At 38.9% G+C, this 15,682-nt stretch overlaps 1 protein-coding gene across 5 annotated transcripts in view; it reads left to right on the top strand.

Moving 5' to 3' along the window:
* ANO4 (anoctamin 4) overlaps nucleotides 1–15,451 on the top strand; it is a 109,255-nt gene extending 93,804 nt beyond the window's left edge. For all 5 annotated transcript variants that reach the window (XM_029963605.1, XM_029963604.1, XM_018080770.2 and 2 more), the window contains 7 exons: nucleotides 504–646; nucleotides 1,649–1,801; nucleotides 3,469–3,616; nucleotides 6,000–6,119; nucleotides 8,925–9,030; nucleotides 11,836–12,030; nucleotides 14,835–15,451. In XM_029963605.1, the coding sequence (XP_029819465.1) occupies nucleotides 504–646; nucleotides 1,649–1,801; nucleotides 3,469–3,616; nucleotides 6,000–6,119; nucleotides 8,925–9,030; nucleotides 11,836–12,027 (862 nt within the window). In that variant the 3' untranslated portion in view covers nucleotides 12,028–12,030; nucleotides 14,835–15,451. The remainder of the gene's footprint in view (nucleotides 1–503; nucleotides 647–1,648; nucleotides 1,802–3,468; nucleotides 3,617–5,999; nucleotides 6,120–8,924; nucleotides 9,031–11,835; nucleotides 12,031–14,834) is intronic.
* The last annotated feature ends 231 nt before the right edge of the window (nucleotides 15,452–15,682 follow it).

Below are 15,682 nucleotides of genomic sequence, written 5' to 3'. Positions count from 1 at the left end.
TGTCTTTTGTTCCTCTGAATGTTTCACTGCAGACACCATTCAGGGTTGCCTTTTCCCTTACAGGATTGCCCAGAGACTGTTACTCTGCACTCTGTAGAGCCGTGCAGAAATACTGTGTCGCACACACAAAGGGATCAAGCAGCATTAGCACTCTTATTTACTGAGCTGGACTATCTCCACACAGCATTGCATTCTGCCATGTAAACAGACCCTGAAGTGATTTGCTATTCTGTGCAGAGAAAAAGAAGTAAACAAGTAACGAAAATATGTCAAAATCCCATCACCATTTTAAAAACATCTAGGTCTGGATTACAGCCCATCATCTGTATTTGTTTTCATACCTATTATGCTGTGTCATCAGCCACATATATTACTTGCGCTCTATTTTCCTGTGTATTGGGAAATGAATTTTGCAGTATGTGTTGTGCCCATTTAACCTCTTCCAATTTTGTGATAAATAGCCACTAATACTCTTTACTTTGTTTCTTTATTTTAAAATGTAGGCTAATTCAAAACTGGTGGACCAGGAGAAAACTACGACAAGAGTATGGCACGCAGAGAAAAACAAGCTTCCCACAGTGGGAAAAGGACTATAATCTGCAACCTATGAATGCTTATGGACTCTTTGATGAATACCTAGAAATGAGTATGGCTCTAACATTTGTTGTCTTTCACTAGATTTTAGTGTTGTTGCTTTTTTGATGATGTTGTCTGGTATATTCTTTTAATTATCTCTATATGAAGCTAAATAGGCTGCAAAATGGTTTTTATTCTCACGAGTCGGGTGAGGAAAGGAAGGAATTTTGTAAAACCAAACCAATGCAGCTAAGCACACTGCTGCTGGTTTGCTAACGCATCTATGAAACACTTCCCATTCTGGCTTTTTTTTTCCCAAACCACAGACCAGTTCTTCATCTGCTCACATTTCTGAAGATCTTTGCTGTTATTTACTAAGGGAAGTTCCCTTGTGCTTTTATTTTAAACTGCATGGTACAGACCTGCATGCTTGTTTATGTTTGAAATCTTCCCTCATTTACTACCTCACATTTACAAAGTAGCTTGCTGCCAAAAGACATTGCTCTATCTGGTGGAGAGAGAAGGATAACTGCTTCAAAAATATTAAAAACCAAGAACTTTTGCCCTATGTGACTGAACTCCATATGCCATGATCGTTTTTTTTTATTTTCTCCCTCACACGGTTCTTTTCAAATTAATGGGAAATCTGGCAATCCTAAAACCTACCTCTAGAAACTTGCACAAAATTTCAAACTGCTTCCCATCCGAACTAGCAAAAGGAATGTATTCACCCCCAATCTTTGCAAGTATTGAGAGATCCTAGTTGGTGCTGGAGTAAAAATGTTCCTTTCTAGAAGCATAATGTGTCCACCTCTGAACTTCATTCCAAATTACAGAATTTAGATGTTGCTGTCCATTCCAGTGTCAGATGTGCATTTGTTCTTTTCATCTTTCCTCTGAACTTTCGGCAAAGACTTGCTGTACAGCTGTTACAAGGCTATTGTATAGTATGATATAATAAGAAATGTTTGTATACTTATACATAATGTTTGCTCGCATACACTATTTGGTATCATAGACCTTGGAATTAGATCTTAATAATTATACTATGGTATTTCCTTTTTTCCCCTAGTTCTTCAGTTTGGGTTCACAACCATTTTTGTGGCAGCTTTTCCACTGGCACCACTTCTGGCCTTACTTAACAATATTATTGAAATTCGGCTTGATGCTTACAAATTTGTTACCCAGTGGAGAAGGCCTTTAGCTTCAAGAGCCAAAGATATAGGTGAGCTCTTTGTATGTGTGTTTGTTATAGGTGTGTGTTAAGACTAAGCATTGACAAATAAGAGCAGATTAAGGTATTTTCAGTAATCTTTGCTATTAATGACGCACCATTTGATTGCTCAAAAAACTTCAAGTATCTAATGCCAATCTACTCATGCAATTAATAGTCTACATTGGAAAATGTCTTTTAATGATTTTGGGGGGCACTTAACAGCCAAGGTGTTTTAATGAAGTGATCAGTGTTCTCTGCAGGTTTTCTGTTGTGGCAGACACACTGGGTGAACACATTCATATGCTCAGTTTGAATATAATAACCAGACAGACCAGATGAAACATGAAAGTCAAGTAAAAATGGCTGCCTATCTGTAAGGACCTGTGTTTTTTATATGTACCTAGCCAAAACCAAGCCCCCCTGTGACTCAGGGGCTATGCCCACTAGGTCCCTGGGGGGTCAGACAGGGTGGGTGTAGAACCCAACAGACTACTTGCTCTCAGTGAGTCATGCCCACATTGCTAAACACAGGATTCACATAACTTTGTGGTCATCCAGCCACACACTACTGCAAGGGCTCACCAAACTTATTTTGACTATAAATCTCTTCTGTCCTTGCACTGTGCAGAAGAAGAACACCTTTAGGAAGAACTCTAAAACAAAGTCATCTGCCTAACACTGAATCCCTGGTGTTTTTGGAAAGGTAAATAGGATACCTCACTGCCCATCTGCATTGCAAAAATCAGTAGCCCACACCATGAAATAGCAGAAGCCCAGACTTTCTGCTCTCAGAATGGTCCACCATGTACCTAAACTCTGTGCCTGATTAAAGCTTTGAATATCAACAGTGTGAATCTATGAAGTTTGGCACAAGCCTGGACAACACCCAGTGCACAGCATACACTGCAGACATAATTCCTGAAAAAACAGTTATGTAATGTAAATAATAAAATCACAGAAAAACAATTTTTTTTTCAGGTCAATTCAGGTGTGATTTCTCAAAATAAGTTGCATTTGCCCCTTATTCAGCAAAGTTTTCAGGAACAGTTTGATGCCTCATTAAACGAATGGATATGTCTAAGCTTCCTTTGGTATGGTTCACACTGATGATCCTCACGACCAGAGTTGCTGTGTACCTGTATCATAAGATCTGTCAGGCAGTTGAGGATGGGCCAAAAAATCCAGGTGATGCCTAGACTCTGTGCCACTGTGTAGCATTAGTATGCCATGAAGATTTCAATGCTGATAGGTACACCTTGACCTAAGAGTTCCATGCACAAATTCCACACAAGGCCCCTACTACAGGAAGATGATGGACTGCACGTATTTATGGCTACCCTGGCAGACCCACCTCAAAGGCTGCGTAACCATCATCATAAGCAGGGAAAACTGCCCACGTGGTTGTGTCTTTGTAAGCCAAGACCTCTGTGAGCATTTTTGCAGCCTCCTTGAGATTCTTTTCAGGATAAACAAAATTTCCACCCAGTGGGAACAGAAGACTGATTCACTGAGGTCCTGCTGTTCATTAAGAAACATTATTTTTACTCAGTGACTCTTGTATAGAAACTACATAAAAACATCTTGTGTGGCGGGGACAACTACTTCAGATCATGCAGTACCTCAGGCATTATGGTTCTTGTTTTCCCAGGAGCTAACATACTCTCCTTGTTGAACAGGAATCTGGTATGGGATCCTAGAAGGCATTGGAATTCTTTCTGTTATCACAAATGCATTTGTTATAGCAGTGACATCGGATTTCATCCCTCGCCTTGTTTATGCTTACAAATATGGACCTTGTGCTGGCCAAGGAGAAGCTGGACAAAAGTAAGCTTTTTTAGGGGGAAAAAGAGATGTTCATGAAAATCACTTACTACTTGAATGGATGCAGCAGTACTGCCTACGTATGTTCTGATTCCACTAATGTAGATTTATTGGTTTTGCTCAAGTAACAGATATCAGCCATAGATATCAAAGCTTTGCATATTCACAGAATAGGTTGCTTTGTGACTGTGATTTATGATGTTAATTCAAGGCAAACATGGCAGAGCTATTTCAGGGATTTAGTGTGTGTGACAGTATGCTGCCAAAGCTGTACTTCCCAGCTGGTGTACATGGATATAATCTTCTTTTCATTCTGAAGCAATGCTGATACTTATCAGTTAAGGATTTGTTGAGCATTTTAAACTTATACACTGGGGTTTTTTTCTTGATGTAGTATTCAGCATGTATTACTCAAAACAGTAGTGTCTAGCAAGAGGAAGCAATTCCCAACCAAAACATCAAGATATACTTACTGAGAAAAGTAATTTGTTTTTCTTCTAAAACTATAGTCCTTAGATTAAATTTTTCAGAAGATATTTGTGAACTGAATCCCTGCTGCCTAAGTGGATTTTCTTTCAGTGTTGCTAAACACTGAGATTATATTAGGATGTGCACACTACCAGCAAGTATGAGATAGTTGCTGCCTGGCAACTTGTGAAATCTAGGTTGTTTGACTCAGGGAAGGTCATTGACTTCAACCAAACACAAATAGGCACAGTTTGCAAATGATTTAGCAGTGACATTAGCAGGGACCCTACTGTTTAAAGAAACCCAGGTTAAACAGCAGACAGTAACAGAGAGCTTACATTCTGCTACTGGGCATATGGCAGATTGATTTTTTTTATTTCCTGCTATAGAAAGCGAGTTCTTGTGTTGCTGCTTTTTTGACGTCTTTTGGTTGTCAATACATTTAATCATACTGACAGAAAAAGGGCATCTGGTGTGGCAGCTCTTGATTAGCAGCTCTGCTGACTTGTTGTCCTGCAAGGAGTTTGGCATTTTAGGTGGTGCCACAGAAAATGTTCCATTTACTTTCACAAAGAGTTAAAGTCCCTTCGGGGGTAAAATGGTCTTGTGCCAGTTGTTCCTAAGCATGTGCCTCTGCTTGTGCCATTATGAAGATCTGTAGGATATTGCGGCACTGTAAGCAGCTTTCCTTACTACTGATTTGCTCAGGACCATCGTTCTTGAAAAAAATGTAAATATTTCTTTTTTAAGACTCAAATATGACTCAGTGGCTTTGAAACTAGTTCTGCATAGGATAAGTAGCTTGGTTCACAGAAGAAGCTCTTATCACCTTTCCACAAACCTCTTGTACAGTGTTTTCACACTCCTGCTTTTCTGAGTGAATTCCTACATGAAACCATCAGGTAGTAATCCTTTGAAAGAGCCAATCTGGGTCAGCATTCTGAATATTGTTATTAGCAAGCACTGTTACAGGATCAGGAAGCTATTCAAAAATCCACAGGAATAATGAATTTTCTCAAACCAACAAGTGAAGACCATCTATTATTGAATCACTTAAATGTAAGAGGTACTTTTTTCTTTCAAAAAACATCTGTAGGTATTAGATCCATATGACACAGTGTGATACTAGAAAAATACTGTGATTAAATTAAGTTCCAAATCCAATCAGTATGGAGATTTTGAGACAAAGCCAGATGGTGTTTGAATATAATTTCTCAAAGACTGTAGAGTCCATAGTTTAAAAAATAAACAAACCCCCAAAACAAATAAACAAAAAAACCCCAACCGTTACTGTGTATTATACTCTGCACCAAGCTGAGCAGTGTGCCTACACTTACATGTGCTTGGGCAGTGCAGCGTGAACACCACAGTACACTTGCTGCATCTGTCCTCACCTTTACTAACACCAAACCTGAGCCTTCTAGTGATGCCCACAGGCCTTCATCAGGGACTTACCTTCTTCTACTCAATGTTCTCTAAACTCTGCCTGGCCCTCACAGTTCTCAGCCACCATCACATTTTCTAAAAAGCTGGTTTAAGTGTATTACCTTTCCAGCTTACTTAATGTCTCATTGTACTAGTACCATGAGTGTAACAGTGGGAATATTTTGATTATCTTCCTAATGCTACTCATTATTTTCTCTGCCCCTATTGTGTCATCATTTAGGTGCCTTTTCAAAAGTAACCAGTCCCAATCTTCACCATTTCTTCTCCCACAGAAATGTACTATTTCTTCCCTTTTATTGTCCATCTGACCTACTTGAGCATTTCTTTTATATTACCTCAACATCTCTTTCAAATATTAATAAGCATCACATTGTGCTTTGGATTTTATGAAACTTAGAGGACATCCTCCTGGGTAAAACAGTTAATGGAAAAACCTTGCTGTGTCCTGACAGCAGCATTTTGTCCCCTCTAGGTGTATGGTTGGCTATGTTAATGCCAGTTTATCGGTATTTTTGGTGTCTGACTTTGAAAACCGTTCGGAGCCAACATCAAATGGAAGCGAATTCTCTGGTTCACCATTAAAATATTGCAGGTAAGTATCTGATCAACATACTTCCTCGCTTTAAGACATTGCAAGGGAGATGCATCATGATAAATCCAGGGTTGGAACTAATTTTCAGAACTTAAAAAACAGTAACAGAAAGGATTAACTGTCCTGCTCAGGGATATGCTCTTCTTGGTACTTCTTGGCTGTTAACTGCATGATTCCTACCTCAGAAAAAGGAGACGCTGAAAAGCTGGTATCTGGAGGATGTTCCTAATGCAGGATTTTTAGCCATAGCTTGAATTGGACACAATCCTCATGTAAAATCCTCATGGTATCAAAAGGCCAGTAATAGGTACCTGATTACTTAGGTATCAGTGAGATGAAATCGTGATGAGATTATATCATAGGACATGCAAAAGGAAGTTAAGGTTGCGCAGCAGTGGTGACACAGTTATTTCACAGGTCTGCCAGACATAAACAGAGTCTGTCCTAAGATACATTTGTGAAACCTCAAATCCTGCATTTCCTAACTGTTGAATGATTAATGCGGTTTTGTCAGTGCTTGCAGGTGTAATTATTAGTAGTAATCATATATTTGTGGTTTGAATCAAAATAAAATGAGCAGTTAATCATCTGCATGTCTTTGTCCTCAGCCAATAGACTGGAGAAATAGCAATCTGAGAGAAGTCTGTAATGGCAGATTTGCACCTGAGTGATTTTAATGGCCAAAAAACCCAAAGATGTACATAAAGGTTTTAAATGGAGTCCCAGCCCAGAACACCAAACAATAAATACAGCTACCAATTTTTAATTGCGATATTGAATTTCAAGCATGAGTCCTGGTAGTTGCAGATACACTTAGTCCCAGTATTTTTCACTGTGAAGAGTTAAAATATCCTTTCATGAGAGCCTAATGATCAAAAGATACCCTGTGATTCAAGAAAAGTGTGATACATCAAAAATCAGTGATACTTGCAATATTGTGACATTTTTATGAATGAGAAGAATTTTGTGTGCTATAGCATAATAAATGGGAGGAAGGTTGGGGCATTAATGCTTTCATTTAACTAACTGATATTTAAGACTGTTGCAACTTATTTGGCAGAAAGCTCATTCAAATGTTGAATCCATAGATAATATTTTCTGTGGAGCAGAACCACTGTGAGAATATTCTGTTCCACATCATTTGCAGCAGCACTATCTGATAATGTTTTGTAATTCTGATCATTCTCTTCCCCTCAATTCCTTTCTTCAAGCATGAGGTTGCTGCTCCTTAAAGCGAATGATGGAAATCCAACCAATAAAAAAAAATTGTCTCCTCAATATTCCATAAACAGAACACTATTAAAATTGGTGTGATAAATCTCTAAAAGATAAATCTGTTCATTTGGGAGACACTGAATTGTTATGTATATCTATCCCTGAAAGCAAATTAATATATTTCCTTAGATGAGTTTATCAGCTACTTAACCTACCTGAATTCTCCTAAAACATCAGTCATTTTAATTGCACTTCAAGACAGATGCTTAGGATATTGTAAAACTTCCAAAACTGTGAAGTTAGAGTGCTGCTTGCATAAGGAAAGATCGTCTCAGTTTCAAGAACTTGCACTAGAGATACTGCAATTTATGAGAAGTTTGATGCTGACTGAGATATCAAGACAGTTTATTTCAGTTTGTATAGCACCCTCTGCAATCTAAGAAGGTGAAACTTCATGGAGAAATACAGATTATCATAGAGATTCAGTAACTGTTTATTTCTTTTATTCATTTCCTTTTTTTTAGTTTCTTAAAACTAGCTTAGTGATCAACCTTAAATGATTTTATTACTTACTGTGGTATTTTCAATATTTTTTACAACGGGTTCTCTGTCCCATCTAGGAAATAGATTAAGGAGGAAAAAACTTTTACATTACTTTTAAATTAACCCTCTGCAAGAGTATTTTAGAATTAACAAGCTGTTAGTAAAAATGGACTCCAGAATGTGTGACTTAAACAGATTAATGATTTGTAAATATAATTTTGGAGTCTTCCTGGATTCAACTTCCCCTACAGATATCTACAGTTACATTAAGGAGACCTAAAGTCTCCCAAGTAACATTCTGTGAGACAAGACACTAGGTCCTTTTCTTACACAATCCTTGCCCTGTTGATATACCAAGAGATGCAGTCCTGGCTCCACGGAAGTCAGGATGAGTCACACTTTACACCAGGGATGGCCAACTAATTGACCAAGGGCCAGCTGGAGCCGATGAGGCAGTTTTATATGGATTTTGGGAGCACTATCAAGCTGGCAAAACTGGGGACATTTGTGTTTTTAAAATGGCCTTGTAGTGGGAATAAAGTGTCCCTCAAAACAGCAGAGCATCCCACCCTTCTCCACGTTCTGAGGAGATGCCTGCAAGGCACGTGTGCTGCCAAGGGAGATGCTATAGGGCCAAACTACTAGTGCTGAGCACCCATCATCCTCTGTATTTGCTTCAGCAGTTTTGCTTCATACAGGTGCTGGTTTGGTCCTTTGTACCGAATTTCCATTAGCAGCTGGAACACTCCTGGGTGCCTCTTACTGTTAGGTTTCAGCTGAAAGTAAACCCATTGGGGTGAAGCAAAGCATGGCAAGGGGAGGTGATCAGGACACTTGCTTTAAAAGCATGCACCTGATCTGAAATAAAACACTAGCACAGGCCCAGTCTTAAAAGCAAGCAGTATTGTAGTAACTTGCACAATCTGAGCTGAGGTCATTTTTGGTGCAGAAAATGCAATGATGAAGAGATGCTGCGCTTTGATTTTGCCTTCCTCCCAGGCAGCAGTGCAGGAGCTTGCTAACTACCATACTATGGTTCTCTTTCAGGTACAGAGACTACCGAGACCCTCCTCATTCCCCCGTGCCCTATGGTTACACGCTGCAGTTCTGGCATGTCTTAGCAGCACGGTTGGCTTTCATTATTGTATTTGAGGTCAGTGACCATTCAGGTGGCAAAACAAAAGCAACAGAATGAAACTAATTTCCCTTTGAAGCTTTTCCATTGGGCAGATCTATGATGGCAGCTGTTGATTTGTTTGTCTTAGTTTCTGCTACTTATATTGTACTTTGTATTCTCAGATTTGTTTTCTGAACATTCACAGGTATTTAGGTTCTAATAAAAAAGGTAATGTAACACTGAAAACTGTAGCAGTGACTTGCAAAGAGGGGGAAATAAATGAAGCTTTTATTTACTTTTTGAGGTCGGGCACTCATACCCTGTCTATGCTGGGAAGCCATACGTTGACTGGTCTGTGACAAAGGGGTGAAGGAACATGAGAAGAAAAAATTAAATCTGAACAACTGAAAAACAAAGATAGTTTCAGTTACAGTATTTACACATCTAGCTTTTTTTCTCTTTTTTTTTTTTAATGCTCTTAATTTCTCATGAATGATGGACATCACACAGATTATGACAATGAGAAGGATTCAATAGTTTTGCTATATTCATAATATTAGTATTTACCATCAGTATCTCAGAAATCTTTAAGACAAACCAGAGAAGATAATACCAGTTTCACATGACTGGTATTCCCAGGCGGATTTTGAAAAAGAGAGCCAGGAAGGTAGATAAATAGGACAAGATAATTTACAAAACAAAATGCAGCTCTTAAGGCCTGAATTTCAAGTGCCTGAATATCTCTCCTAGAATCCAAGGGATCAGTGTCTCTTCAGCACAAGCAGTTTGAAATGGCTTTTACACTGTGAAGAAGCCAAACGGGGCAAAAAAATTTATTTAAAAAAATTTTTTACTTGATCCTCTGCTCTGATATCACAGCAATGGGACATTCAATACAGGTATGGAAGCTGTAATCACCAAACTGGCATATAGCATAATGTCCATGAGCACATACTGCATTTCTGACTCACAGTACTGTGTAAATTCACTCTGAGCTGAGCTTACAAAGCACCTCTTTCGATAACACAACAGAAGTATATGTGTTGAGAAACATTTCTAGATTATTTCTTGAAGAGAGGTGTCTTGGTGCCTCAGCAGAAGCCCAGGGACTGTGGCAAATTCTCCATGACTGTGACTTTCAGCCCTTCCCAAGTGAAGGAATATGACACTATAGGTTGGCCTCTCTTCTTCCTTTACACTGGGTAATTCATTAGAAGTTGGTCCTAAGGAGGTCATCTTTGCCATCATCTGTTCCACACTCAGGGAAATATCAAGGGAAAGAAAGAAATAAAGGTATGATAGAGGCGTGCTGGGTTTAATCTCTTCTAGTTTCTTGAGTTGTCAGTACTGAAAGCCACGGCATCCATCTGTAAAAAGGACTAAAAGAATGGTCTTGGCAGGTCAGCCTAAGCATTTTTAAGATTGAAGAGAGCTGGCTTCTTGATGCACACTTGAGATAAAGGCAGGACAGCATAAGACCAAAGATAAGTGAGGCAAGAAAAATCAGCCTTGCTCAAGTACTGGTGCCCAGTCAAATTTGCAACCTACTGTGGAATAACTTTTTGTGTCTGCCCAATACGTGCACAACAGATTTGACTTTGCTTTGTCCCACCCAAAGCTGTAGGCTGGCTCATATCTGCCTCTCTCAACATGAGTCACTCTATTGGCACTGCAAACTATTTCCTTAACTGTATCTATGAAATCAAAAAGGTAATAGCAGCAGAAACTAATACTGTCTTTGCAGAAAACACTAATTAGTGTCTTGTGATTGCTACAGTGCTTACAATAAAAGGTTCCGCTGAAAGATAAGTGATTCAAGGTAGGTTTTTTTCCGTAAACTAAATAACTGCCTAGGCTCAGCCCCCTCTTTGGCACTGTGGGTGTGGTTATTTTGGTTATCTTGACCTTCTTCAAAAACAAACAAAAGTATTTCCTATCACTGCAAAAGGAATTATCTGTCCAGGCTAAACTGACAGAAGAAGGTTTTTTTCTCTTTATAGGTTTGTCAAAACCCCCCAACAATTAAACCGTTGTGAGTTTATTTCTCGTGAGGGAAGAATACATGGGAAAACATTTTACATTCTCTTTTCAGTGGCTTTCAAAGGAAGGGTTCTGCTTGGAGAAGAAGAAATACCTTTATTTCTCCAATCTAGAATGTGTGTCCTTTCTGAGATGGAGGATTTTTCTGTTTCTCTGCTCCTCCTCTCAAGTGAAGTGAGTAAATCTCCAAGCAGCATCTTTGATCAAACAAAAAAAGGACACTCCAGCAATCCTCCCTCATCAAACTCAAGCTTTGCTGTGGCACGCCTAAATTACGAGGGACAAACAATCAGTTACCTTGTGCTTATTTGTGGTATTTAGTAAATGGGAATATGTCTTTGGATAAGAGACACAGTACAAGAAAAAATATTTTGTTTTTGTTTTGCATAGATAATACATTAGTTTCAATACTGATCCAAGTGTTTTAAGGCAACAGGAAAGTGTTACATCATTTGAGCCTCCTCTTCCTGCAGAACAATACTAATACCAGGCCCTGTCCAAACAACCTTACAGGAAATCATGACCTCAGGGGCTTGAACGCACAGGTTGTAGAATAGTTTTGAGGCCTTATTTGAACTCAGCTGCTCATAACCTTTGCTGTGATCCATATCCAGCTGATTTTGGTTGGAGTTTTTGTGGGGGAAAAAACCCTCGTGGTTTGTTTTATTCAAAATCAGTAATGGGTTTAGTTTTAACACAGCATCTTTCTGTAAATTGGAAAGAGGGTTTTCAGAAGACATGAAAAGTACTTGTTTCCTTCCTAAGATTTTTGATTTTTCATTCCTTTTTTTGTTTTCACAGCACCTTGTCTTTTGCATAAAGCACCTGATCTCCTACTTAATTCCAGATCTTCCAAAAGATCTGAGAGATCGGATGAGGAGAGAAAAGTATCTTATTCAGGAAATGATGTATGAAGCTGAACTAGAACGTCTGCAGAAAGAGCGGAAGGAAAGAAAAAAGAATGGAAAATCTTATCACAACGAGTGGCCATGACAGGTGAGGAAGAAAGTGCTTAAAAGAAGATAAGAACCCCGTTTATAAAGAATTCCTGGTTTTCTACTGTGGAGAGTGCACTGAAAGGAATAGTCAGTAATGTTGTGTGCACTTAACACATGTGGGCCCCTATTTAGTAGGGTGGATATTGTCATAAGCCTTTTGAAATTAGAAATCTTTGCAAGGCTTAGTCTTCTCCAGAGCTGATGTGAACGTAAACACATCAGCCCAATGCTACGTCTCTGCACTCTTTCCAGGAAGCTCCCAGGCCCTGACTTAAATTCAAGGCCCTAAACTTCAAAGCAGTTATATATCTTACAGTGCTTTAGAGAACTTGGTGATCTTATGGCTCATTCTCATGAGGTTGCTACTTCATAATCAGTGACTGCGCCTTGGCAACATGGCAGTACTTGTCCGTGTGTATGGCCACCACCTGCAGCACGTGCATGGCAGTGTTGCTCTCTTCCACAGTGGACTGGACTGTGCTAGTTTGCATTTGCCACCAGTTATGGTCACACATGTGGACCATTTCCATTGCTCAACAATATTTAGGAAGAGATGCATGATCATGAGTCTGATCAACTGGTCTAACAATGCTGAAAAATGTAGGCATGCAGAAGTGCTGACGAATAGCTAAGCATCTAAATGTGGCCAGAGGTATTTAACTGTAGGGTCGTTTGTTTGGAAATGATACTGTGCAAAGTTGGTAATATATTTTAAATATTTGAACAGTGCCTTTTCACCTATAGGACTGTCTCGTGTCTGAAGGAATCAAATCAGGTTAGGGCATCTTGCCCAAAACTGCCCATGTATTTGTATTGTAAGATCACACTGAGCTCTAGTCAAGAATTAGGATGTATTTATCTAGAAGTCAGACTGTCTTAAAGACCTATTTGCATAAGTAAAACAAACAAAAACAAGAAGACAAATGAACAAAGTCATCAGAACAAAAGAACACAATCATCCTAAATATCTACACTTGTAACACTTTCTTCATTCATCCTTCCATTGTCTATAAAGGGGTGGAGGGGAAAAAAATAAAACAACAGACTGTAGTATGAAATAGCTTGAAATCCTTTATGCAGAGCAATTCTACACAGGCTGCAAATTAAACTTGTGCAAAATAGGCTACTGTCTATATCCTTTAGGAAATTCCCTAGCATTAAGAAATTAAAAATTTCCCAGACCACTAACCCAAAATTGTGGAGTTGTAGCTCTGAAGACTCCATAAGTGTTGTATGGAGCAATATGAATCAAAAACTCTTCCATCAGTTGTTTCTACAAGTTATTCTGGAATTAATTTGATAGAAGGACTAGAATTTGCCCTTCTGGACAGACCACACAATGCAAGACCCTATGGATGGATACCTCAAGCTTCACAAGACAACAGGAGCACTTGCACCAAGAACCATATCACCAAATTAGATCTATTGTCTTCTTTCCACTATAAGGGAGAACTGTGCTATTTCCATGAAGGGGGAAAGCTTTAATGAAAGGTAATATGACTTCAGGAAGGAGAGAGTTGGAAGAAAATATGCGTACCCTCCTCTCTGTAGCCACTGCCTGCCTACACTTTTCTTCCTTGTAGCAAGAAACCTCCTCCAGTAGTGAACCACCTTCCTACATGAAGCGGATAAATGACATAGCAACTCCCTTTTATCAGCTGCTCCTGGGCCAAGCCTGAAAGTCCCATGAGGCAGCATAAGCACTGAAAGAACTTCAGGATTAGTGCATTCTGTGTTGACTCAGTGCCAAACGGAGTGGGGAGCACAGCTAGTGGTTGTAGGGCGTATTCCTGCCTAATGGGGAAGTGAACTTGTTCACCTTTGCTTCAGCTTACAGCAGCTGCGGACACATCCTGCTTGGACAGTGGTGAAGTAGGATTTTTTCTGTCTCTGTAGATAGGGTGTAGGGATTAGGCAGTGTTGATCTCCAATACACACATGCCAGATGTGTTAGTATTTGCCATCCACCATCTACACTTTTGTACTGCACTGGCAGTCTGGGGACTTTTGGGCAGGATCGCTGTGCAAAGTCATATTCAGACCAAATTCACATGAACAATTGGGTTTGCTTACCCTCTGTTTTATACCTAAACCAACAGATGACAAGAGCTTAGAAACTGTTTGCTAAGTAGTAAAGTAAGACGAGTCATGCATAAAATTGTGGTCACCCATATGAGTGTGAACCTTTGCAATCTCCTGCAGTAAGATATAGCTTTGTTAACTTAGTAACTTCCAAGATCTCAACTGAAACCCAGTAGAATATAAACTGACTTTCACTCCAGAGGAACCACTTCAATAAAATGTGCTGAAACAAATAAAGTGCAGCAGAAACACAATGGATATTAATTGCTTTTGAAAGTAGTTTTCAACATAGCTACATTATGATGAATTTTCCTGACAATACACTGCTAGAAGTTGTGTCCCACTCTGCTCTAAATGAGATCATAGGTTGGCTGCTTGCCAAGCTTACACTAGTATGATGCTGCAAGGGGCTCTGACCTCCCTGGCAGACCCTGAGTACATTTCTGTCACTTTAGGTTGACCAGTCAACCCATCAAGGTTTCTCTGCTGCTGGTGTGCTGAATAGATTTCCCTGGAGTCCTTCAGAACTGTATAGCAGAACACTCAGGAAAGATGCCCTCTTTATTTATTAAGAAAACAAAAATAATAGGACAATAATAATAATAAATGGAATTTTAATGGTCTCTAGATAACTAATTTATGCCATTCCCTTCCTGATCTGATGATAGGTTTTGCTTAAACCTCCAGGTGACCATCCTCTATGTTGTTTACTTATTCCAGCTCCACAAGAGCACTACCTTCATGGGAATGAGAAAAAAATGCAACCTCATTGCATGCCACAGACACGTTACATAGCAAGCAGGACAGCACACACATTAGAGGATTTACTGTGAAATCATCTTGCAATCAGTGTAGGATTGATCTCCATAGACCACTCTTGACAGCAGCATGTACTTCATGAGCAGTTACACACCAGTTTTTAAAACTAAGGAAAAAATTGTATATTGGGACTATTTTTCAGCCTGTTTGCTATATTTTTTGCATTCTGTCCCATGCTGGTTTTACAGATCTCAGAATAAAAAGTGTAAATGAACAACCTGGGTACTATGACAAAAGAAAAATCTAGGTACAGAACATCATCTGCATTCAAGCCACCAAATACTATGACAGAAACCATGTTTACAAATCAGGTTTTTTTTATTTTAAATCTTTCTGAGGGGAGTTACATTATTTACCATATATATAATATATATATGAAGTATATAGAGAGATTGTTTATTTGTAAATAGAAAAATTCTATAGAGAAGAATGTCAAGTTTTCACACTTTAAAAAAAATCATCAACATAAAGCCATGTTTAATGCTTGTATAATGTGATATAATAAACTTTAAAATAAATTATGCATATGAAAATTTACTGGTTGGCATTCTTTACTTCCTTTTCTATCTACCTTATTTGTTCAGCAAGCAAACAGACCAGTCAGGTAGAAGCAAATATCAATGCAACCCTAAAAGAGCCAAAACCTACCAGTGCTTTCTCTCAGTGGATCTGTTGTGTATTCACATAGTCAAATATTGTTCCTGTTAGGGTTGTTGGAGTTTTTTTTAATATTTCTACTTAAACATGTT

The sequence above is a fragment of the Manacus vitellinus genome, unplaced genomic scaffold, assembly GCF_001715985.3.
Source record: "Manacus vitellinus isolate BGI_N305 unplaced genomic scaffold, ASM171598v3 scaffold_5_pilon, whole genome shotgun sequence".
NCBI lineage: Eukaryota > Metazoa > Chordata > Aves > Passeriformes > Pipridae > Manacus > Manacus vitellinus.
The sequence above is the reverse complement of the archived record's forward strand: the minus strand, read 5'-3'. Positions and strand labels throughout refer to the sequence as shown.